Source organism: Verruconis gallopava, assembly GCF_000836295.1.
Source record: "Verruconis gallopava strain CBS 43764 unplaced genomic scaffold supercont1.13, whole genome shotgun sequence".
In the NCBI taxonomy this organism is placed as follows: Eukaryota; Fungi; Ascomycota; class Dothideomycetes; order Venturiales; family Sympoventuriaceae; genus Verruconis; species Verruconis gallopava.
The window spans coordinates 683,258-707,564 of NW_015622149.1; the positions used below are offsets into that span (position 1 = coordinate 683,258).

Genomic DNA, 24,307 nt, shown 5'->3' on the forward strand with positions numbered 1-24,307 from the left:
TTGTCTTTACCCTTCAGGACTCAGCAGATAGACACATGTATTAGGCGATGAAAGGTACGTTTGTAGGAGAGCGGCCCATTTTGCTTGGAATTGAGAGGCGAACGACAAGAGGGGATACGAACAAGAGCCTCTTCGTCGTTAATATGTTTTGTGATACTGTTTCAAAAGAGAAGGAGATGAAAAAGCTCCGTGTGAAGGCGCACTACATCGCTTGGGCCAAATTGTACCTAGTACTTGGCTCGCATATTAGGATTTTCGCCATGCTCTCAGAGCTTGTGTCGATTCTTCACACGTCTAGAACTAGAAGAGAAATGGAATTTGCACAAAAATTAAGAAATACCCTTCCAGCATGTCAATTTTCACAACTGTGCAGATTGATTATAATGGATGCTATAACGATGAAATGTGAAGAAAAAAAAAAAACGAGAAGTGACTTAGAAATGCTGTCGGAGTAAACATGGGTCAGTGATGGTCCGCTCAGTGCATAAGATCATAAAAAGGTTGATTTTGGTTTCTTCACGCTCTAATTGTTGATGCTTTCGCTAAAATTCATGCGTAGAATCATTCACCCGCGAGCGAACGGTTATCGAACAAGGTATTCAAAGCTGGGAACCCAAAAATAATTATATCCACCACGCTAAACGCCCACACACCTAAGAACTATGTTGTTCAGGTAGTTTCCTCTCAAAGAATACTACATAGGCCTCCCTCCCGCCGACCTTTATCGAATCATTTCCTGGGTCGAAGTCACTTGTCTGTGTGTCATTGAACTGCCTCCAACAGCCTCTTCCCGGGTCTCTCGCCATGGCAATGTAGTGCCCAGAGCTCAGCGAATTGCCAATGTGACGTACGACGCCGTATGCGTCATATAGGAATGGAGGCGTCATGCTCTCTTCCGGTGCTCGAGACAAAAATGATGGGTCGTTGGTCTCGCTCGCGACAATGTCGCGTTCTTGGCTGGTAAGGGGCGGCAGCACGAAAGGTGTAAGGTCAAAGTCACGGAGAGGGAAGGTGATGGGCGTGCTGATCTTTGCGAGCTTGGCGGTGAAGCGCTTGAAATGAACTACTAGATACCGAGGCGCGCGAGTAATTGTGATCTGCTTGGTATGCTCCCTTTGCTTACCACACTTTTCGCATTTGGGCATTTCTGCTCCGCTCAACAGCTCCTCCCGACAATAACTCTTGAGGCAAGAGTATATATCACTGGAGCCAGACTTCGGAATTTCCACGCTAATACTGAAGAATGTCTCGTACGTTGTGCTTGTATGTCGACACTTCATGCATGTGATCTTCGAGAAGTGCTGCCCTGCAAATAGGTCTTGTATGAGCGATTTACTTCTCTTAGAGTAGCGGGACCATTCGATCATGGCGGCATAGCCTTTGGGAAGTCGCTCGCGTGTTTCTTCTTCGGCAGGAGACAGAACGTGTGGCGGATTGTTCTTCCAGTGTATGTTCAGATCCTCGTGAAGGTAGTCTAACGCGAATTCCAGGAACTCCTTCGCGTCCTGTTGCTGGTCGATACCGTATTTAGAGTCGAGACGCGCACAGAAGCCACGAAATGTCGTTGGCCTCACAGCTTGCACGTCGCCAACCCATAGATGCTTGATCAAATTTGCAAAGTGCTGCGGAAACAGCCCCCTTGCACCTTTCCAGTTCTCGCGCTGCAGATAATTCATAAAATTATCGTTACGGAACTGCGTGCTGAGAGGCAAAGTCGCGTTCAAGCATTGAATTGTCGCATTCATATAGCACGTAACTCCGAAGTTGATGAGTCCCGTCCGCGGAAGCCGGATGTTATGCGGCATCTCTCGAGGAGGCACGTAAGGTCGCAGTGATTGGCTCCTTGAGTGTTGCCCATTAAGCGCCTCGTGCCGCTCGTGCGCGCCGCTGTAACTGACCCTTGGAGCAGCAGGCGCAGGCCGTGAAGGAAAAACAGGCTGCTGATTCGCGTTTGCGGCATATGTGCTGGCGGGCGGTGGAGGAGGCCTTAATGGAGGAGGTTGCACAGGATACTGGAAATCTTTGCGTGGTGGAGCTTGTGACATACTTTCCTGAATTGTACTCACCGCAGGGTATCTCCGCAAGAAATCTTCCTGTGTCCTGTAGAAGGCAACATCTGATTCTTCGTCATCAGGCAATGCCTCGTCGGACTCAGGAATATACACGCTCTCCTTGCGTGCAGACTCTTGCCACCTTCTCTCCTCTTCGGCATCTAGCGGATTGTATTCTCTTCGTCGTCTCCTTTCCATCGCGAGCAGAGCTGCAGGGGACGGTGCAGGAACCGGCCGTCTTGTTGGTACTCTACTCTTAATTCCAGTCATCTCCACCGTGTGACTCGTTCTGAGTGCGGCATGACCTAGTAAATCAGACCACGCATCTATGCCTCCTGTAAGCAGTAATGGTGGCCTCTTCAATGCTTTTGCTACATTCAGCTCCCAAAGAGCATCGAAAATGTACCGAAGCGCATCTTCCTTGGGCGTACGCGATGCTTTCGTCAGAAAAGAAGGTGTTTGTGTGTCCTGGTCATAATATACGACTAGATCGACTTGGTCACGTTTGGCGAACAGGGCCATCTCCGCGTCTGGCGAAAGCAACGTTGCACGCTCTAAGTCCTCATCTGTCATGTTTTCACGGAGGCTTTCAGGAGGTATGCATATTGTGCCCATCGAATCGATATGGCCCTCGTCAAAGGCCTGTCGATCGCGCACGTCAATGACGAGGATTTTGTACAAGTTCATATAGTCGAACAAGATTTTTGCCTCTATTGCCCGCCCTTCGCTTGGTAGTCCGATTGAGCCTTTGCGTTTAGTGAGAATTTCGGCAGTGTTCGCACCATTTGTACGGGGGAAATAAGAGCCATTTTCAAAGTTGCCTGGTGCAGTTACAGAAGCGCTCGACGAGGCGCTTCTTACTGTGCTTCTGACTGTAGTCCTAGGAGGAATGACGCCATGCGGAGTCTGCATGTTTCGCGCTGGGCTATAAGCCGGATCTGGCGGTTTCGGCATACTAATTGTGACTGCTGTATCAATTGGGATTTTTGGCGGCACAGTTGGTAAATCACGTGGTCCGCTTGGTCGTGGAGGTGAGATGGGCGAGGTTGATCGCAGTCCTGCTAAGCTTTGGGGTTGATAATACACGCCTTGCTGAGAACTAACCAAGCCGGCAGGAGTGCTCGAAGGACGTAATCTTGCAAATCTAGCCTCTAGGTCCGCTGTTGCATTGCTCGCCGATATCCCAGTCCCGGAAGCAGCCGTTACCGCACGACTATGCAAACTTTCAGGCTTTGGCCGAATCTGTGGCTTCAATTTCGGAAGGGATGTCGTCGAATTCGAGTCCATTGATGTGGTAAAGTCTGAAAAATCCGAATTTGACAGTGTTGGGTCCGTTTCAGTGCTGCTTGTCGGCGCAGGGGAGGGAGGGTGAGGATCCAAGAACATTTCATCGGGCCTTGTGGCCAGTGTACGCGATGGCGGCCTAATGCTTTGCTGGCTAAGCGGCCTCGATACAGGAAGCACATCGTGCTGGCTAACCGGCCTCGACGACGGCGTAGAGGGACGACTCCCAATCTCAGGTGCAGCCATCCTCCCCTTTTTAGGCGATATGCCATACCTCTGGTTCTCTAATCTGATTATCTTCTTGATCTGGTCGAACTGGTCCTCCATACTCTTGAGTAGAGTCAGAGTTTGCCGGTACGACTTCCATACATTGCTGTGCTGATTATGGGGGTTTCGAAAGCTAGCCCAGTCTCTGTGACGGGTGATCACATCGGTGGCAAGATTCATGGCTAGCAGGTACTCTACGAATGCTTGATCACGTCGTCGGAAGCTGACCAGGGTGCCAGCATAGCGCGCGGATTCTGCGGCCGAGTTCACTATGTGTCCTATCTGCTCGATATTGGATCGCGCCGTTAGCAGATGGGAATACTGAGCTTGTGTGCGTGTGCACGCATGTTCATGGTAGGTGCCAGGCAGGGAGAGCAGGATTAGTTCGCTTGACGTACCGGATATTGTAGCAGGCCTTCTGCGCGGCGGTTTGCATCGTCGACCAAGTCGTCGATGTGTCTCGTGCCATCAGGCAGCATATCACTACCCATAGACGACCTTTTGCTTTTGGGCCCGCTGTCGCCGGATACACCCTCTGGCGGCGGGGGAGGGGTTGCCGCAGACATGTTGCTGGTCTGAACGGCTATCTTCTATGTGTAGGAAGCAACTTCATTATCGCGAAAAGAAGTGCCGCGTCTCTCCGCGTGGGCACGAAGGTGGTGTCTGTCGGTGGTGCCGGTTCAATGCAAGTTATATGATCGAACGGTGGCGGTGCTTGCTTAGAGTAGATTGTGCGGTCTGATCCCAGGCACACAGCAGAGCAGTTCTCTCCGTCGGCGAGGACAAAAGGCTAAAGGAAGACAAGATTGGGGAGGAGCAGGAGAATTAGAGAGCGTAGAGAAGATATCGCCATATACGGTGAGTTCAAGGTAGCGCGGGACTGGGCAGTGAGATCGGGGGTGCGCGTGTATCAGGTGTCAAGCAGGCGAGTTCTTGCATCAAAGCTGGTCATGTCGCGGTCGACGGAGACCAGGGTTTTGCCTCAGCTGGGGTTAATGCTCTACAGTGGGCTTTTGGGGGGGGGGGGCAGGAAGTTTGGCCAGAGGTTCGCTAGCTGGGCCCACTAGAGTCAGGGACGGGGCACAAACTACTGTCTTGGGGCACAAGGGGCAGCATTTCCCAGTACAGGCCCGTATAACACAGCATTGCGCAGCAAAACAGGCGGCAGTGAAGCCTAAGCGCGTAGATCGTCGGCAACCCCGCAGCACCTTCGCCGCTCGGCAGCTGGCGTGCGCAACCCACTAACGGACCAACTAAGTTTAGTGATCGACGCTTCTGGCTGGCCCGCCTGAGGACGCCACGCCAAGAAACGATGATGCATGGCCTGCATGCATCAGTTATCCGCAACCGCTTCTGAGCTTCACTGTTACTGCTCTTACCTGCTCACCTTCATCCTTCCATCTGTCGGCGCTTTCCCCTAAACCCCCCCCACTCGCCTTCTGCTTGCTTCTGCTTCTCGCCCCTAGTCCTCATCTTGTTGGTGCTTCTTTGATACCCCCTTCCTGTACGTCTCCAGCGCATACTCCACTCCTAACCATGGCGGGCTGGTTTAGCTCGTCGAACAGTGCCTTGGATGAGCAGATTGAACGGGCGACATCGTCGAGTCTGTACGTCCAGTCCTTCCAACATCTATCTAAGATGAAGGACAGCACTGATACACGCGCATAGAGAGGATATCGCGCTCAACCTCGAAATCTCCGATGTCATACGCTCCAAGACTGTGCAGCCTAAAGAGGCCATGCGCTCTCTCAAGAGGCGCATAGGCAACAAGAACCCTAACGTCCAGATCGCGGCCCTCAGCGTAGGATCTCCACCTATACCTCCACCTCTTCGACTAGATGCTGATATTTGGACAATAGCTGACGGACACGTGCGTGAAAAATGGTGGATCACACTTCATGGTCGAGATAGCCTCGCGAGAGTTCATGGACAACCTCACTTCACTGCTCAAAGCCGTCGGGCCAGGAGAAGTGAACCAGGAAGTGAAAAACAAGATCCTTGAGCTCATCCAGAACTGGGCCTCTGCTGCCGAGGGTCGGCCGAACCTGATCTACATTGGCGAGGTCTACAAGAGTCTGCAGCACGAGGGCTTCTCGTTTCCGCCAAAACAGGCGGTTGCGAGCAGTATGTTCGACAGCAGTGCGGTATGTAGAACTCTTTTCAATCGTAAGAACTATGTGAGGGGACATGTGTGCTGACTGCGAGGTGCGTACAGCCCCCCGAATGGGTCGACTCGGACGTGTGCATGCGCTGTCGCACAGCTTTCACGTTTACAAACCGCAAACACCACTGCCGTAATTGCGGAAACGTCTTTGACCAGCAGTGCTCGAGCAAAACGCTACCTTTGCCCCATCTGGGAATAATGCAGCCTGTTCGCGTAGATGACGGTTGCTATCAGCGTCTAACACAAAAGGACACAAGTGGCAGGACTGTTCCGAAGGCTTTAGACGCGGCGAAGCCTGCGAAGACACTTTATCAGGGTATGCAACCAAGAGAAGCGCGAGTGGCTGAAGACACATTTGATGCAGACTTGAGGCGAGCGTTGGAGATGAGTCTGGAGGAGAGTAAAGCATCTGTGGGACAAGGTTACGTGCCGTCTTCGCAGCTGCACAGCAATAAGACCACGACCAATGGCACGTCGAATAATAAGCCTCTACCCCAGCCGAAAGCTGAGCCGGAGGATGACGACGATCCGGACTTGAAAGCTGCCATAGCAGCATCCTTGGCAGAAATGGAGGAGCAGAAGAAAAAACATGCCGCGGCATTTAAGCAGCAGACGTCGAACTCAAGTAGCGCTCCTATCACAGTGATTGCTCGGCCGGACTACGAGCTCACTCCTGCTGAAGCTGAGAACATCAATCTTTTCGCAACACTTGTCGAAAGACTGCAGCATCAGCCTCCAGGCACAATCTTAAGAGAACCGCAAATTCAGGAGCTGTACGAAAGCATTGGAAAGTTGAGGCCCAAACTCGCCAGAACATATGGTGAAATCATGAGCAAGCATGGTAAGCTCAGATGCTTTATCTCTGCTTTCAGAAGCATATGCTGATGTGAAGCAGATACGTTGTTGGACCTTCACTCGAAACTTGCATCTGTTGTGAGATACTACGATCGCATGCTCGAAGATCGTCTCAACAAAACCTATAGTTCGCATCTTGTTGGCTTCTCGTTACCACCACATCTGCAACAGCCCGCCTCTTCGAATCCGTACCCGTCGTTACCATCAGGCGGTTCGGAGTACAATCCTACCGCAGGCGCAGAGTCCTTTTACACTGGTCGGCCCGCGGCTGCGACTGCGCCATCAGATCCATACCAACATCCACAATCTACATACACAAACTATTCCGCGCAACCGCAATCTCAACAAGCGCCGTCACAGCCTTATTCACAACCTGCTCAAGATCAGTCGTATCCATCGCAAAGTCAGCCATACGCAAGCCAACAACCCGGATTCCCATCGCAGCTGCAACGCGCGCCGAGCGTCACGTACGCAACTTCGCAACCGTCTGGATCTCCTCAAATATCGCGTCGTGTCTCCACACATCAGTACCCGTCACAGCCTATTTCTGACCAGTATACTCCTCAGCAACCACTACATGGAGATTCTGCAGCAGCGTATTACCTTCCTAATCAAGCAGCGCAAACACATCCATCAACATCCGTGGTGCAAGATACGACCGCACCGCCATCGCAACAAGCACAAGCGCAAGCACCGCAAACCTCCCCCCAGATGTATCATCAGCCGCAGCCCCTTTCGCAGGCCCAGGTGCCATCCCAGCCACCACCAGTCCAACAACATATTCCACCTCCACCTCAACCGATGCCCACAAGTCCCCCAACTAATTATGGGAATACACCGTACCCTCAAACTCCGACAGGGTACCAGCAGGCATATGCAGCGCAACAAATTCCCCCAGCTCAAGGGTGGCAGCAGGGAGAGTTTGCAGGCTTGCCCAATGTTGCACAGTCAGCACCGGCAGCACCAAAAGTCGAGGAAGCGTTGATTGAGTTGTAAGCAACTTCATGTGATATTTGGTGTAGTGTATGAGTCGAATTTCTTTGTTGGCTAAATAGCAACTTTGAGAGAAAGAAGAAGTATTATTCCCTTTCCGCCATGCTAGCTCATTGTGCATGATCGCGCCATGCCACTTTACTTATCTCTCGATAAGCAATTAGGCAAATGATGGTTATGTGCGCAATGGAACCAAACAAAAAAAAAAGAGCCTGCAGACCTGGGAGAAGACAACCTTGTGCTTGCACTGTAATTTCCCACTTCCATATCTCCCGGCACAGTCGTCTCCCCTAGCTTGCGGGGAAGCAACATCATAATTCGCACAATTACAAGTTCAAACTAACGCTAATATCTGGTCCCGAAAATCCCTGGAGCGTTGTGCGGAATAGCTCACTCTTCGGGAGCTTATCCTTTGCGGTCTTAAGCGCGTCGATATCCCAATTACATGACACCATGCGACCAGCCGTAAATGCGGCTTCAGGAGATGCAAGCCAGACAGTGAAATGAGCAGGTAAGTCGACTAGCCAAACCATTAACAAGAAGCAAGCTTTTCACTCTCCAAGAAATACTGCTTACCTCTGTCGGCAGGTAACTTGCCCCTCATACCACCCTTCTCTGTCATCTCTGTCTCAATGACTCCTGGATGCAGAAAGCGGACTGATATGTCTTGTTCTTCGCTAGCGAGCACCTCCAAAAACTTGATCAAGCCGAGCTTGGAAGCCAAGTACGATGAATTTCCAGCGGACAACGCCGAGGGCAACAGAACAGCGGCTGTCGCGGTGCCGATGAAGACAGCGTTTCGGTTTGCCGTTGCGTGGAAGCTTTGCCAGACGACCATGGTGCCTTTGATATTGATCTATCGCCTTCATTAGTATCTAGCCGCTCAGGATTTCCAGTCTTGACCTATTAACCTCGAAACCCTTCCACCATTCTTCGAGATTGGAGTCCTTTGCGAGCGCAGGCCCGGAAAAGTAGCCAGCATTGTTGACAAGCACATCCCATTGTCCAATGTCAGTTGCTACTTTCTTCATCGCGACAGGGTCTGTAACGTCAGCAGGAAAGACGTGGACGGGCACACCGTACTTGGATTCGACGTGCTTCTTGGTCTCCTCGAGAGGCGGCACCCGTCTTCCTGTGATGAAGATGGATGCTGCCTTTGCAGCCGCGAATGCTTCAACGGTTGCACGACCGATCCCTGTGCCACCTCCGGTTATGATGATTTTCTTGCCGGCCATCGACACCTCCGGCCGCGATGGGTCAAGAGCATCATATGTGTCATTTCGCCATTCTTGAATGGCAGATGGAAAAACTGGTCGCATGATTTCACCTAGTCGTTCTTGAAGACTAAAGATCAGGTCGATTCTGGGCTCTGAAGAATGTTTCACTTGCGACACTTCAAGTTGAACCGGTAGCATATGAAGATATTTATACTGCTATCGAGAATAGGTCTACGCTCCAATCTCCAACGGCATTCATTTGCTCCGAGCATGCGGCACAACTGCTTGTGCAAGCCATTACAATCGTACAGTGGTCCATTGATATGCCTCGGTTTCCCCTAGATGCCATGCCTCAGAGTCTAAAAGTTAGCATTGGGAGTGTAGGTGGAGAGAAGTTAGTCCGACAATACTTTTGGTCTCAGTAATGCGACCGAAGTGAGCGGTACGCAGCATTCAAAGATTACTGAACATTTCTCTTGTTTTGTCTCACTATGTGGAGTCCATTCGGTTGCTGATTAATGCAACTATCTTGGCTGCTCCACACTATATCAGACACAACGAAGTACGTAGCTCCATCCTCTCCTGAGCAGACCCACAGTGATATGGCTGGAGCGGAGGTCCCATGCTACAATTGCCGCTTTCAACGAAATTATGTTCGGAAATTCGCAAATACTAGAACGACGCCTTAGATTTGTGATCATAATTCGAGCGCATTGTAACGGGTGGAAGCACTTTCGGTTCAAGCACACGGGAAATTGATGCAAGCAGTAGCGCTGTGGTGTCTTCAGCTTCGGCTTCTAAACCGAAATGCCTCTTCTCGCAATACAGAACAGTCTTAGCGCCCATCTTTTTGGCCTTTTCCTGCCCATTTAAGCCGGAAACATAGGTTGCTTTCCTTGACTTTATGAACCTATCTGGCATAGATTTGAGTAAGTAGTATCGCTGTCTGCACCATCTTCGCTGAGCACGACAACATGAAGCACAAGCGAGTGGTGGCGGCGTTCAGCCATTAGAGCTTAGACTGCTCTTCCACCTTCCCTCTCTGCCCATCTTCTAATTCGGCGGCTAGCGTCCCCTCGGCTACATCCTCGCCATCTTCGGCTTCCAACAGCCATACTACCTTGCCACTTCTGTGAGATCGTACTTCCAACTCCATCTTCATTTGTCTGACAACGCATATCACGTCGCCTTCCCGCACGAGATCCCCGACATCAACCATGACTTCTATCAATGTGCCTGCGAATGGTATGACAATGTGATTGGGGTTCGCTGAATTTCCTTTCCTGTGCTGTGCTGTCGCCGAGGCAGCAGATGATGACGTAGAACGTAGATTTATTGTATACGGAACTGGGTCCCGCGACGAGGGCGTGGTGTAAAGTACTTCTGCTGCAAGCTCGGAGGGGAATTCGTTCCTCAAAACTTTGGACAATTGGACGTGATGATTGATAGGAGTCGAGGCTTTGTTTCTCGCATCGGATAATGTGATTGTCCAAGCATCACCCTTCCGGAATAGCATTGATCCAGCTGCTGCCGCAGGCGAGAAGCTCTCCATACTCCATGTTTCGGATAGCAAAGAATTCGGAATCGCCTTTGTCAGAGCCTCGCCTGCATCAAGCAGCGCTTTGTGATTAGTTTCCAGCCATCTGGTATCGCAGTCTTTGCGCGCAAAGTCAGGATGTGCTACAATGCCGCGCAGAATATCCAGATTGGTTTTTATTCCCGTTATCTTCGTGTCCTGCAAAGCTCGTTGGGCCTTTCGAACAACGAGTTCCCATGAAGATGCCGTAATGATGAGTTTGGCGAGAAGGCTATCGAAATCAGAGCCCACAACGGCTTGGTCTCCGTTGACGAGGTTGGTGTCTACACGAATACCATTTCCAGTGGGGAAATGGAACGAACTGATCTTTCCGATTGACAGAGAGTAATCCGAGCGTGCATTCTCGGCCGTGATACGCAACTGGCATGAGCAGAGGGCTGGAGGCTCCACGGGACTGTTAGGGAGATGCCGTGGAAACACTTTTTTGAGGGGCGATCCTTGGGATATAAGGAGTTGAAGGCGAACTATATCTGTAGAGCAAATGGACTCGGTAATGGTGTGCTCCACCTGTAAACGTGGATTGATCTCCAAGAAGTAGAACTCTTCGGTTTCCGGATTGGCGAGAAACTCGAAAGTACCGAGCGAATAGTATTTGACCTTGACATCGTATCAGCTAAGATAAAATGAATTAAGCAAGTGTGTTCGACGTACTCGTTTAGCCATACGCACTGCCGAGTCAATGATCTTTGCAATGAACGTTCGCTTTGCTGTTAAGCTGGGGGCAATCTCGACGACTTTCTGGTAGCGTCTCTGTATGCTGCACTGTCTTTCCCACAGGTGTCGAACATCACCGGAACCGTCCCCAAGAATCTGTATCTCAATATGCAGATAGCCTTCAACCGCGGCCTTCTCCGCAAAAACCGTCTTGGATGGACTTTCTCCGATAGCTACTCTCGCGTGTGACTCTAGCTGATCTTCCGATCTAACAAGTCTGATGCCCCTCCCGCCACCACCATCAACGGCCTTGATCATAATCGGGTAGCCAACGTCAGCTGCAAACTGTCGCAGCTGCGATACATCGCTGGTGGGCTTACGCAGGGCCGGTAACACAGGCACGCCGCATTCCTCGGCCAGCAGCCTGGCTTTCAGTTTATCACCAGTTCTTTCGAGAATTCCCCAGCCAGGGCCAACAACAGCTACACCGGCATCCCACATTTTTCGAGCAAATTCGGCGCTCTCGCTAAGGAAGCCGTAGCCAGGATGTACTGCGTCAATTCCATGCTGACGAACAACGGAGATAAGCTCGTCAATGTTGAGATAGGATGCGGGAGACGAGAGCTTAATGGATTTGTTTGCGCCTAGAGTGTGCGATGTGTCGTCATTGGTGTAGACGGCTATGGTGTCGATATCCAGTTCGCGGGCAGACGAGATGATACGTGTTGCTATTTCGCCGCGATTCGCCACTAGGAGTCGCTTGATCTGACGAGCCTCTGGCCGCTCCATGCTTGAAAGAAAAGTCTTTTGGAACGTCAAATATAGATCACTATCTTCTATTTGGCTTCCTTTCTCCGTGATATGCTACAGATGATCACCCGTGTAAATTCAAACATGCGTGGTCTGAGATAGGACGGCTCCTATGATCAATCGTTTTCGGACGTTTAAATGAGGCTGGAAACTTATTTAATTTCTAGTTCAAACAATGAATCGTTCTTTATTTCACATTCGGCGGTCCTCGGTCCTGGGGTTCTGCTGGTTTACCTAACGTGGGGTAAAGCAGTGCCTGGACATCCTCGGCATCAAGACTCGTCATGCAGCCTATGCATGTCGGCCAAAATTCTAGAAATACAGACGTGAAATATGCAATTGACGCGCAACAACGCGCTAGCAACTTATCTTACCATTTGATGCTGTGAACATGCCTTCGGACGATTCAACTGCGAAGGCACAGGCCCGCTTGTCGCAGGTTCAGTCACATGTCCAAAGATCCTCTGAACGTGGAGAGGTGAAGACACGTCAACGTCGGAAGAAGGATCGCAGCGGTGATGATGAATTACCTGCAGACTACTCAGATATTTTGGGCCAAATCAAGACATTGCAAAGGATTGCTGCGACACCACCTACTCAAAGCAGGGGCTACATCCGGCAAAAGCAAGCTGGAAAATTATGGGTTCGCGAACGAGTGGATGCGCTCCTTGATCCAGGGAGCTTCAAGGAGGTTGGCAGTGTCAGTGGAGAGGTCAAATGGAAGAAAGTGGGCTACGCGAGAGAGGAACCGACAGATTGTCAGTTGGTGCACTGGAACAGGCTCTTGATTGAAGATGGGCGACTAACGTGGCGCAGATGTGCCCTCGAATAACGTTCAAGGTTTTGGCACGCTGAAGGGACGGAGAATAGTCTTTACTGTCGATGACTTTTCCTTACGTGCTGGTCATGCCGATGGCGCTCTCTACGCAAAGACTCTCTTCATTGAGGATTTTGCTCTTGCACAAAAGGTTCCTATCGTCAAGTTAGTTGACGGCTCGTCTGGTGGAGGATCGGTTACCACAATCGAGAAAGAAGGATGGTCATATCTTCCGGCCATTAGAAATTTTAACGTCGTTTGCAAGCAGCTCAACGCTGGAATTCCTAACCTAGGTGCTGTAGTAGGTCCGGCGATTGGACTGGGGGCAGCACGAGTTGTAGCATGCCATTTCAGCGTTATGGCCGCAGACATAGGGAGTCTTTTCAATGCTGGACCAAATGTCGTGGCCAATGCCACCTTCGAAGAGGGCCTCGCCTTTACGGATCTGGGTGGGCCTATGATGCACTGCACTAATGGTACAATTGACAACATTGCTCCCAACGAGGCAGCCTGTTATGAGCAGATTCGGAACATCATCCAATATCTTCCAAACCATGGATTAGAGGCGCCTCCGATTATCCCATGCGACGATCCAGATGACAGGTCTACTCCGTCAATGCGTACTCTGATTCCAAGGCGACGGGAACGCATGTTTCCTGCGCACAAGCTCCTCGAGATTGTAGACAAAGGCTCGTGGTTCGAAATCGGCGCTCTATGGGGTAGAACAGCGATATGTGGCCTGGCCAGACTGGCAGGTCGCCCCGTTGGCGTGATCATCAATAATAGCGAGGTCAACGGCGGAGCACTCGACACGCCCGGCTCGCAGAAGCTTACGCGACATCTCAAGTTCCTAGATGTTTTCAACATTCCGCTAATCCAATTTATTGACGTCCCCGGCTTCGCAATCGGCACCAAAGCTGAGCGTGAGGCAACAATGAGGCATGGAGTGAACCTTACTGGAGCATACTGCGGGACAACGATGCCTGTTTTCAATGTGGTCACAAGGAAAGCGTACGGCGTGGCTGGTCAAATCATGATTGCCGCAAGGGAGCCGAGAACGATGGTCGCATGGCCGTCAGGGGAATGGGGCTCGCTTCCACTAGCTGGCGGCGTTGAAGTAGGACATGCATATGAACTGAAGCAAATTGAGAAGGAAAAAGGACCAGAGGCCAGGAAGGCGAGGTATGACGAGTTGATGGAATTATACAAGTGAGAAAACTCTAAGCTTCTTGTATTTTGTGCTTCTGCTAACACTGCTTGTCAGGCGACTGCAAAACCCCGTGCGTACTGCCAACGCATTCGGGGTGGAGGAGATTGTAGATCCGGCTGATACTAGACATATTTTGTGCACGTGGATAAGACATGTATACGACACCTTGATGCCGATCAGAATCATGGATAGGGCGAATGGCAAGATTAACCCTGTATTCTACTAATTATATACCGATAATAAAGCAGACTTGCGGTGTTCCTAAAGTGAAGCAGATATTAGTTCGAAAACATTGCGTGCTCGCCTGATTTGAAATCTTGTGAATGGGAGAGTTTTCGAAGTAACAATTGGTATCATGTAACTAGTGTTGCTTTGTGCAGTAATAATGACGGTATCATTTAGATCCACCCTCGATTATGATTCAAGCATTTTTCAATGCCCATATCTCTTGAACAAACTGAAGGTTTGAGATTGCGCCGCGAAGATATGCTTCTCGTCAGCTCTGTCCTTTTGATTGATACCTTGGTTGCTTGCTTACTTGCTCTCAGGTAATATAGGCTCAGACTTTAGTACTTGTACAGTAATAAATGCAGAGCAACAGGGGTGGATAGAACTACACCAACCCACTCCGCAGTAATTACAGGGGGGCAAATTCGTACTCGAATCCTATGCAAGCTATTTGATTGTGATCCTATATCATAGGCCGTGCGAATATCCTATGAATTGTGTGCGTGTAGATAGTATGTCTTCGTATAGTTTAATGTACGGCTCACGGTGGACCTAGATATGCGATGATGGACAATTCCTTTCCTCGCCAAATCATAGAACTAAGAAATTTGTTACGAAATCAGTGACGTCGCAGTTCTTTTAGACTTACGATACGAGCAAGCAGATGGTATATTGGAAAATCCACTGATTGTACATTTGCTGTGCCGTTGCCAGCAATGAGGAGAAAGCTCTCCTGCTGGCTATTTGGCCTCAGGTTTCAAGGCGTGCACTAGTTCTAGTACTGTAAGCTCGTCTTTTTGCCTATTTTGGGAAGTATCTTACTTCGATACACAAGCCACCGAACACGTAGCAGAACATGTCGGTTGGCATTCGACATGACGACGTCCCCTGTTCATGACCTGGGAATTGCAAACGAAGTTGAATCATATTCAATTCGCAATCTGCCGAGTGTTCTTATTTTGCGATGAGCGAGCTTTCGAACATGAGCCTCTGCATCTCTCGCCATGACTGAAGATAATTTCAACGAAGGCTTTAATGATAGCGATTGTGTGAATGTGAGGACAAAAAGAACACGAACAGGTGGTCCTAGAAGCAAGACGGGCTGTATAACATGTCGGCAAGTCCAGTCCTGCGTGTGCTTTTCGGGACTGTAAATCAAGCTTTCTTGTCGCATGCGTCCCGTATAAGTATCTTCTTTGGGACAGTCACTGACCTCTTGATAGCTTGCGCCGTGTTAAGTGCGATGAAACGAAGCCCTTGTGTATGCGGTGTCTGAGAGCCAGAAGAGAGTGTGAGGGTTATCCATCAATCTTTGCCAGTGCAAAACCATGGGAGGTCGTCAAGCTCTTTTCTACTGGAGCCATGATCAAGCCATCCGCAAATCCAAGGATCGCGTCAAATAAACACGCTATCCATAGTTTCCACTTTTTCGAAAAAGAGAGTACCAAAAAGCTTGCCGAAGTGTGGGGCAGGGAGCTTTGGCTCAAGGCGATCCCAAGAGCCGCCATGTACTCGCCCGCGATGTGGCATGCGGCCATAGCTGTTGGCTCAGCTCACGAAGCTCATTGGCAAAAGAATTTGGGTGCAGGTGTGCACCAATCAAAGATAGAGTGGACTTTTGGACAATATAATCGAGCGATCCGAGCGTTGACTCATCCCGATGAGAACGGCAACCCCCCTTCGCTGGACATCATGATTTCTGCATCCATCATGTTTATGGCGTTCGAGGTATGGTGCCGTAAACTCTGTTCGGAGCTTGTAGCTAACTCAAGGGAGATGCTGCGACACGAACATGGAAAAGCCGTGAGCCACGTTAAAAGTGGAATTTCTATGTTTCAAGAGTATCGTAGACAAATACGAGCTGGTAATTCTGGAGAACAAGAGAAGGCTCTGATTCCAATGAGTTCCCTCGAGCAAAGTCTGAGGCAAGTTGAAATTCAAATGTGTGAGCTAACGCTCGATCATTTTCCGGCTTATCCGCTTCCTGTAATGAGCCTTTTCGATCCTGAGACGATGCCATTGACTGCAGCTCACAGGCCCGCTACGTTTTGCAATTTCGTCTCCCTTGAAGAAGCTCGCACAGAGCTCGGATACTACTGGCACAGTCTTATGGATAAACTGCATACAGAGTTTACTCCACGATTTCGTGCTATTGCTGAGTATTCGGAATCACTGAGTCGCGAGTGTGATGTATACAAACACGACGTCACTGTATGGCTTGATAAGTTCAAGAAGCTTGTGGAAGGTTACTATTCGCAATTAGTACCCTTATCTTCGTGTCAGAGGGGGGATATTGCTCGGCTTGAAACATATGCGCTTCTCATCCTCCAGACTGTGGAGACAATTTGGTGTACTGACGAAAGCGTATGGGATAAACATCTGAATCGGTTTGATCGCATATTGGAATTATGCCGAATAGCGGCTAGCAGTGACCAGTTTGGCGATCCACAATGTGACATGAAGAAGACTGACGCGTATTGTGGATTTCAGTTGGGGAATGGCATAGTCGCTGCTACATTCCACACAATTTGGAAAGCACGAGCGGCCCGCATCCGACAAAAAGCCATTCAATTACTAAGAGCATATCCTCGAAGAGAAGCAATGTGGGATGCTCCAATGGTGGTAACAATAGGCGAACAGATAGACGAGATTGAGAGGGGATCGGAGAATCTATACGATGCAGCTCTACGTGATGCACCAGCGGACGATATTCCAATCTGGAAACGAGTGCGAAGCATCGGCATCAAATTTGGAGCAACGAGCAGAGTCGCCGAGCTTACATACTCAATACCAAAGAGCCCTGTCGGCGACACGCTTGTTGAGGTGAGACGCAGAATTTGCTGGAACATGGACTAGGGACAAAGAAAAACAATAGTATCATTATAACGGAAGCTCCGTTTCTAATGTTCATCAAATATCAGATCAGTCGAGTGCTACTAATGCAGTCCCTTCTCCTAGAGCTGATTCCATCATTTTCGCGATTGGCAAGGTATCGGACACGAAAAAAGCACCATTTCCCTTTCAGAGGCTACCTAACTTGAATCACCTTGATGTAAGCTGTTATGTAAAGACTTTGGAAAATTACAGCTTGTATATCTTCCACACTAAGTGGTGAAAACCAAGGAACACCTTGGCTTTGACACTAGCAATTCAGCAAGTGCTATGTAAGGATCCTATATCTTACGCCCAAATGGGTTTCTATTCCCTGGTATGCTGCTTCAAGTTCGATCATTGGAGCTTTTCATCTCAATAAGACCAAGGTTTATCAAATGATGAGGATACAAACAATGCAGTTCCATAGAGCTGTGCTTATTTGGAGCCTCTTATTCACATCTTTTCAGCAAACTTAACCTTCTCAAATATCTTCAGCACATCTCCACTTTGAAATTTACAAATATTCAAAGTTAATATACCTATGTATATGAGTTTATAGTAGGATAGGATATTTCAGAGCTATTGGCCTTTGGGGATCAACATGGCCGAACTAACCAGATGTGAATGGGTACCATTTCACAACCTCCTTCAAACTCAATATTTATCGCAAAATCTCACTCTCCCTATTATTAATGGCACTCTTCACACGAGTTCCGCCAACATGAAGTGTCTTCTATGGTCCTCTTGTGAATGCACGAAGCTATATTTCAAGGTCTAATATTTCATAGGTACTATCACAACCGAGTAGTCTAGTAGCGCCCGAAAAAAAAACAGTGTCAATGAGGGAATTGACGATATACTCGCTTTGGCTCAAAGCTATTCGAGCAAGCATCGCAATGATCTCTGTTCTCTCGTTTTCCTTTCATTTAGACTCCACTGGAGAGCTAAGTTTGATCCGTTGGTATAGCTTCTCATCGCTTGCACAGAGAAGTCCTGGAGCGGAGAAGAATTACAAGGCACGACCTGATCTAACAATACGGACGGTGTGAATGAACTAGTGTCCTTTCTCCTTGCCTAATCCACAAATCTCGTCATCCCACCAGCTGAGAAATGTCTCCATCCGGGCCGTCCTCTCCTTTGCCATGGAGATCCCTGTCTTGGTCTTCATCCGCTTCTCAATATGAAGCAACTTCTCGTATACGTGCTCCACACTGAAACCTCGTTCATGCTGCTTTGCGCCAGTAAACACAAACATTCGCGCAAGACCTACAGCGCCAATCGCGTCAATGCGGTCAGCGTCCTGAACGATACGCAGCTCCGGGATAGCCTCGCAGAGCTTCGCGACCTTGGCTTCATTACGTATCTCGTTACTGTACGATACGTTCGTGCAGATGAGCTGAACCTTATCGGCTACATGCTGCGGACAACCAATGCTGGAGAGAAATGTCGAGACCATGACGCTCGCTTCCTCGCCTGGCTTGAGGTACTTTCTGTCTCCAACATCATGCAAAAGCGCCGCCAGGGTGATCACGGACGTATCGATGGGAAGCGTAGGGTTATTCTTCCGCTCAGCCGCCTCAATAGTTTTAGCAATCTGCAAAACTCGCTGCACGTGGGAGAAGTCATGGGATGCATCATAACGGGACATGAAGTCCTTTACATATGCGACAGACTTTTCAATGATCGCGTCCATGATGCCAAATTATTGCGCTTTCTGGATGCCCTGACAAAAAGTGAGATTTTGATGCGATAAATGGCGGATGGATACGAGGTGTCAAAAGAGAAGCCTTTTCAAAATGATTTTTTGTTTGAGAAAATCTCTTTCTGACTCGCATGCCACAAATGACTTAACTCTTTAAGGCAGAAAATTTCTCTGCCTTGCCATCTTATCTACACCTTCCGTTACGGTGTATTTCTTCCGTCAGACGATTTTGCGGCCGTGGGCATAGAGTGGAATGCAGACTAACAAACGTCGGCGCCTAAAAGCGGGAAGGTTTCGACGGTTGACGCTAATGAAGTTAGTCTAGGAACTGCGTATCTTGCTCGAGCTTTGCGTAGCTGAGGGGAAATCTTCTGCGCCAAATTCTCTTTCGAATCTTACCGGCGCGTAGCAGGCCAAGTCCCTCTACAATGCTAGCATATTAGGACTCGTGAATCAACAAGCGAAGGCAAGAAAAGATGGCAAGACGAGGAAGAATGGATTCGGTCTCCAGCCGTGCTAACGAGGAGACTCCGTTGTTGCAAGAAGTGCTACCAGAGCCGATTGACGATGGCGCAGTGCAGCAACAACGCGCAGCGCAGGATGCAGAAGTGCAACAAGAGGAGGTGATGATTGCGCAGGAGGCAAAGGGAAGCAAGCTGGTCATTATTCTGGCCAGCTGCTACCTCGGCGTGTTTCTAGGGGCGCTGGGTACGTTTGTCAACATCCACATTCATGGCTGCGGGATTACTTGGGTGTAGCTAACATCGATTTTCAGACTCCACTATAATCGCAACGCTATCGGCGCCCATCTCTGACTCCTTCAATTCTTTCACTCTCGTCTCCTGGATTGCGACATCCTACCTGATCGCAAACGCTGCATTGCAGCCTTTGAGTGGCAAACTGACAGACATCTTTGGAAGACGTGCAGGGCTTGTGCTTTCAAACGTGTTGTTTTTTGCCGGCAATTTGATATGTGGCCTAGCAAAGAAGCAATGGGTCATGATTCTTGGTCGAGTGGTGGCCGGCATGGGCGGTGGTGGGCTCATGTCCATTTCGACCTTTGTTGCCTCTGATCTTGTGCCTTTGCGCAAGCGCGGCCTCATCCAGGGCATTGGAAATATTTGCTACGGAACGGGTGCCGGCCTTGGAGGAGTTTATGGAGGGTGGATAAACGACGCAAAGGGCTGGCGCCTTGCGTTTCTCATTCAGTTACCTCTCATCGCCGTGTCTGCTATGCTGGTTGCTACTACCGTGAAGATTCCGGTCAAGGAAAAGGAGCTGTCCAGGATAAGGAGAATCGACTTTCCTGGCGCCATCACCCTCGTCTTGTCTTTAGTGCTTCTGCTCCTTGGCCTTAACTCCGGTGGAAACACTGTGCCTTGGTCTCATCCTCTTGTCCTTGCTTGCGTACCTCTGTCCATTGCATTTCTGGTCTTGTTCATCATCATTGAAGCCCGGGTTGCGAGCGAGCCTATTATACCAGTGCACCTACTGCTCGACCGCACTGTTGCATCGGCATGTCTGACCAATTGGTTCATCACGATGGCGACGTTTATTTTCCTGTACTATGTTCCTATTTATTTCCAGGTCCTTGGATATAGCACAACCCAGGCGGGGCTCAAGATTATCCCGCAGTCCGTGGGTGCTTCCATAGGATCGCTAGGAGCAGGATTGATAATGCGAGCTACAGGGCGTTACTACGCTCTTAATGTTTTTATTGAAGGTCTCTTGCTCGCATCTGCAATCATTATCGCGGCATTGTTTAACCGCAATATGCAGGAAATGCCAACGTACATCGCATTGTTGCTGGGTGGCCTTGGTTATGGAGGCATGCTCACAGTCACGCTGCTGGCACTGATTGCAGCGGTAGAGCACAAACATCAAGCTGTCATCACCTCTGCATCCTATGCTTTCCGCTCAACTGGATCCACGATAGGAATCACCGTCGCCTCTGCAGTTTTTCAAAATGTTTTGAAGCGTGAGCTTTGGGAACGGTTCAGAGACGACCCCATGGCGAGGGATATCATTGCTAGATTACGAGACAGCATCGAAGAAATACATAAACTTCCGCCGCAATACTACGACGGCGCGATAGACAGTTACATGCTCGCGTTACGGGCCGTTTGGTACACGTCTTTGGGGCTGGTCGTGGTTGGCATTACCCTGAGCCTGGGGATGCGAGAACACACTCTGCATACAAATCTTGCCCGGAAATGAGTACACATGAGGCAGATTGCGCTTTACAGCGCTTGTTAGGTCGCTGGTTTCGCGAGCGGCGGTGGAGCGCATGTGGACTGGGCCGCGGCTAGAGCTTGACTAGAATCCCGGCTAAGACGCACGTCACAAGGATATACATGGGTGGGAGTTGTATCTTGCGGGAAGAAGTTGGGGGCAAATAAGGATACCTCTACAACATTTGATCAAACCTTCCAGAAAGCTTCTAAGATGGTTTAACTGATGCGCTGGCTGTTGGGCCGACGACTTTGTCACTCAAAGAGCACTAGCACGAATTTGGCAAGACCTTTTCCATTCTAGCCAATCAAGCCTTGCGCCTCCTCAAACAACAATTCCAAAGCGCCGACCATTCACGACGCGAACTTCCATATAGAGTGGAGGCTCCCGTGACCACTAATCCCTTCAGTGCCCGATGACAATCTGGATGCTGATACCACAGATGAGCCTGTAATGCCTGTCTGCTGCTACCCAACGCTACATTAGTGCAGGCGCATATGTACTGGCCTTGCCGGACAATCTTGATCCACGATAGTTCACCTGCTTAAAAGAGCTTGGTTCCCTTTGGCATGGGACTAACATCCATGGTAGTATGACTGCACCGATAAGAGCCAAGCAATGTAGATCGCGTGGAACGTACTATAAACGAGCGAATTCGTTGTGCTTGTTCTTCATTTCCAGCTCCATCTCATTCCAGCCCTTTTGCTAGTTCGTTATTATGATTTTCCGTTCATGCCTTCGAGTTGCTGCGCTCGGCGCTTCGCTGGCCAGCGCAATTCCACTGTCTTCTGCTCTCGGTCAGATTGCTCATGAGGTTGAAGTCAATAGGAGGCAAGTGGACAACTCGACGTTCCGATTTCTCAACGGCAACACCCAGCCTTTCCAAGTAAAGAGCCTGCCCGATGTACCTTTCAATCTCGGGGAGATGTACTCAGGACTAATGCCCATTGTCACTGGTGATTCATCCCGCGAATTGTTTTTCATTTTTCAGCCCACTACTGGTGAGCCGGTTGACGAGCTCACGGTATGGTTAAACGGGGGTCCGGGCTGCTCGAGTTTGGAAGGATTCTTCCAGGAAAATGGATTATTTCTGTGGCAAGCAGGTGACGTCACACCGAGCGAGAATCCATACTCCTGGGTTAAGGAGACGAACATGCTATGGGTGGAGCAGCCCGTGGGAACTGGCTACACACAGGGTGTTGCGACCGCCACTTCAGAGGAGGACATTGCTCAAGATTTTATCAACTTCTTTAAGAACTTTCAGACCACGTTTGGAATCAGCAATTTCAAGATCTACGTGACTGGAGAATCATGTAAGAACTCATAGCATCGATCAAGTCCTGGGCATTGATTGACGCGTTTTCAGACGCTGGAAGATATGTGCCCTACATCTCGGCCGCAATCTTGAACCAGCAAGACCCAACGCATTTCGACCTGAGGGGCGCTATGGTGTATGACCCATGTATTGGTCAGTTTGATTATGTTCAGGAACAGGTTCCAACCTACGACTTTGTCAGGGCGCACGCCGACATCTTCCAATTTGATAACGACTTCATGTCCCAGCTCGAGTCCATGCACGTTTCTTGTGGTTACAAAGACTTTCAGGAGAAATACTATGCCTTTCCCCCAGCTGGTGTGCAACCAAACGTGCGGACGAAGAGTAACTGCGACATCTTTAACACAGCAGCAAATCAAGCACAACAGATAAATCAATGCTTCAACATCTACGAGGTCAACCAGACATGTCCTACACCACAAGATCCTATGGTCGACAACATGTTCGACTCCTCTAATGGTAAAACTAACTACTTCAACCGAGACGATGTGAAGGAGGCACTACATGCGCCCTCCGACGTGCAGTGGACAGAGTGCAGCAACTCCCCTGTCTTCGTTGGGCGAGGCGGTCCAGAGGGCGAAGGCGATTTGTCGTTGGATTCTATCATAAAAGTCTTACCGCAAGTGATCGAGGCCACGAATAGGACGCTTGTTATCAACGGCGATCTGGACATGATCATCATAACCAACGGCACGCTAATGGCCATTCAAAACATGACGTTTAACGGATACATGGGATTCCAGCAAGAGCCAAATACGCCTATCAACATCGACGGCCTCGGTGAAGCTGGACGGTACCACATCGAGCGGGGTCTGCTGTGGGGTGAAACCTACAATAGCGGTCATATGGGCCCGGAATATCAACCAGCAGTTTCGCTGAGGCATTTGCAATGGATGAGGGGGGTAATAGAGGAGCTATGATTGACGAAGCTGACTGGAGGTGTGGGATGAGTCGATTGTTCGTCATATACACGTTTACCCTTTCCCATCGACATGCCGCACGTAGAAAATGGCTACGAATAAAGAATAGTATGAATGATTCGCCTCAGAAGGCACACACACACACATATATATATATATATATATATTTCGTAGTTCCTGTACACTCAAATCTTTGCGTGGTGGTATAATTCTCGACTTGCTTGAACGTAATAAGATCTTTTCACATCCTCAGCTTGGTTCTCACCGAGCTCAACACACCTTGAATGCCGGCTGGCTTTGGTGGTGCACCCCCCTTTCCATCGGTCTTCTTCGGTTTCTTGTACGCCTTCGAAGTCTGGATGTGAATTGCGACGGCAACGGAGATGAGCGCAATGAGGGCACCGATCCAGCCTAGAAGGTAGGCAAGGAGGATTGGATTCGCCTGAACAGTGGCGAGAGCGTTCGGAGTGAGGATGGGGCTGAGGAATTCCCAAGCCATTGTTCGTCGCTGAAGAGGTTTGGAATTGTGCTTCAGTCCGGACGGTTGGGCAGCGTACAAGAGAGACGGACAGAGTGTTTATGTGCGTGTGTATGTGTGACGAGCGACGTGCTCTTGGCGGCGTGATCTCTTTGTCGCGAATAGGATGTCTAAGGGTATCTTTCCGCCTGACTCAACGGGACCTGAGCGCTGTGCTCTGTGTGAAAGAAGCGAAGGACTTCAAGCGCAGCTTGAAAAAGGACTGGAGATCACCAGGTATAGACGAAGGCGAATGATGTACTCTCGCTCCACGAGACTCTTGAAAAGTGAACAGAATAATGAATGGCACACAAGAAAGACAGACGAGGGGGGCGATGTCACGATATGTGAAGCGAAAGGCCGTCAAGGGATAGTCGACCTCCCGTTGTTCAGTTTCAATACAAGTTTGCGCTTGGAGGCCTGTGATTGGCTCAAGCGTCAAGCCACAGGGGCTGGAGCTGCCTCGCTGCGGTTTCAAGACAGCGCTGAAACGTTGCGAACCAATAAGAAGGCGCGGCGATACGTCAGGGAGATATTTATTAGTACGTCCACTTAATGCATAAGGGCTGACTGCTTTCA

General features: G+C 49.6%; 10 protein-coding genes across 11 annotated transcripts; 5 read left to right on the forward strand and 5 right to left on the reverse strand.

The window, feature by feature from the left end:
* Positions 1-483: 483 nt before the first annotated feature.
* On the reverse strand, positions 484-4,517 carry PV09_04710 (uncharacterized protein). Its single transcript, XM_016358111.1, has 2 exons — positions 4,001-4,517; positions 484-3,884 (listed from the first exon to the last, which is right to left on the reverse strand). The coding sequence occupies exons 1-2, from the start codon at positions 4,166-4,168 to the stop codon at positions 654-656; spliced, it is 3,399 nt and encodes a 1,132-aa protein (XP_016214313.1). The 5' UTR covers positions 4,169-4,517; the 3' UTR covers positions 484-653.
* Positions 4,518-4,981: 464 nt separating this feature from the next.
* PV09_04711 (uncharacterized protein) lies at positions 4,982-9,599 on the forward strand. The gene is made up of 6 exons (XM_016358112.1): positions 4,982-5,209; positions 5,271-5,403; positions 5,462-5,746; positions 5,818-6,607; positions 6,662-8,125; positions 8,203-9,599. Exons 1-5 carry the CDS (start codon positions 5,139-5,141, stop codon positions 7,615-7,617), a joined length of 2,235 nt encoding a protein of 744 aa, XP_016214314.1. The 5' UTR covers positions 4,982-5,138; the 3' UTR covers positions 7,618-8,125; positions 8,203-9,599.
* PV09_04712 (uncharacterized protein) lies at positions 7,640-8,996 on the reverse strand. The gene is made up of 3 exons (XM_016358113.1): positions 8,526-8,996; positions 8,191-8,470; positions 7,640-8,134 (listed from the first exon to the last, which is right to left on the reverse strand). The coding sequence occupies exons 1-3, from the start codon at positions 8,931-8,933 to the stop codon at positions 7,941-7,943; spliced, it is 882 nt and encodes a 293-aa protein (XP_016214315.1). The 5' UTR covers positions 8,934-8,996; the 3' UTR covers positions 7,640-7,940.
* On the reverse strand, positions 9,581-12,097 carry PV09_04713 (uncharacterized protein). Its single transcript, XM_016358114.1, has 2 exons — positions 11,080-12,097; positions 9,581-11,025 (listed from the first exon to the last, which is right to left on the reverse strand). The coding sequence occupies exons 1-2, from the start codon at positions 11,869-11,871 to the stop codon at positions 9,841-9,843; spliced, it is 1,977 nt and encodes a 658-aa protein (XP_016214316.1). The 5' UTR covers positions 11,872-12,097; the 3' UTR covers positions 9,581-9,840.
* An 80-nt stretch (positions 12,098-12,177) lies between these two features.
* PV09_04714 (uncharacterized protein) lies at positions 12,178-14,195 on the forward strand. The gene is made up of 3 exons (XM_016358115.1): positions 12,178-12,650; positions 12,709-13,918; positions 13,974-14,195. Exons 1-3 carry the CDS (start codon positions 12,284-12,286, stop codon positions 14,143-14,145), a joined length of 1,749 nt encoding a protein of 582 aa, XP_016214317.1. The 5' UTR covers positions 12,178-12,283; the 3' UTR covers positions 14,146-14,195.
* Positions 14,196-14,968: 773 nt separating this feature from the next.
* Positions 14,969-17,079, forward strand: PV09_04715. 2 transcript variants are annotated; one of them, XM_016358117.1, is made up of 4 exons: positions 14,969-15,264; positions 15,371-15,875; positions 15,924-16,072; positions 16,184-17,079. In XM_016358117.1, the coding sequence occupies exons 1-4, from the start codon at positions 15,152-15,154 to the stop codon at positions 17,001-17,003; spliced, it is 1,587 nt and encodes a 528-aa protein (XP_016214319.1). In that variant the 5' UTR covers positions 14,969-15,151; the 3' UTR covers positions 17,004-17,079. The 2 variants fall into 2 exon arrangements, with proteins under 2 accessions (XP_016214319.1, XP_016214318.1); XM_016358116.1 differs by having other exon boundaries at positions 15,924-17,079.
* Positions 17,080-17,768: 689 nt separating this feature from the next.
* On the reverse strand, positions 17,769-18,973 carry PV09_04716 (uncharacterized protein). The gene is made up of 2 exons (XM_016358118.1): positions 18,874-18,973; positions 17,769-18,744 (listed from the first exon to the last, which is right to left on the reverse strand). Exon 2 carries the CDS (start codon positions 18,712-18,714, stop codon positions 18,076-18,078), a length of 639 nt encoding a protein of 212 aa, XP_016214320.1. The 5' UTR covers positions 18,715-18,744; positions 18,874-18,973; the 3' UTR covers positions 17,769-18,075.
* A 226-nt stretch (positions 18,974-19,199) lies between these two features.
* On the forward strand, positions 19,200-20,940 carry PV09_04717 (uncharacterized protein; the record flags this gene model as incomplete). Its single annotated transcript, XM_016358119.1, has 2 exons — positions 19,200-19,431; positions 19,499-20,940. The coding sequence occupies 2 exons, from the start codon at positions 19,200-19,202 to the stop codon at positions 20,938-20,940; spliced, it is 1,674 nt and encodes a 557-aa protein (XP_016214321.1).
* Positions 20,941-21,673: 733 nt separating this feature from the next.
* PV09_04718 (uncharacterized protein) lies at positions 21,674-23,315 on the forward strand (the record flags this gene model as incomplete). The annotated part of the gene is made up of 2 exons (XM_016358120.1): positions 21,674-22,268; positions 22,322-23,315. The coding sequence occupies 2 exons, from the start codon at positions 21,674-21,676 to the stop codon at positions 23,209-23,211; spliced, it is 1,485 nt and encodes a 494-aa protein (XP_016214322.1). The 3' UTR covers positions 23,212-23,315.
* PV09_04719 (uncharacterized protein) lies at positions 23,266-23,710 on the reverse strand (the record flags this gene model as incomplete). The annotated part of the gene is made up of 2 exons (XM_016358121.1): positions 23,266-23,303; positions 23,491-23,710. 2 exons carry the CDS (start codon positions 23,708-23,710, stop codon positions 23,266-23,268), a joined length of 258 nt encoding a protein of 85 aa, XP_016214323.1.
* Positions 23,711-24,307: the final 597 nt, after the last annotated feature.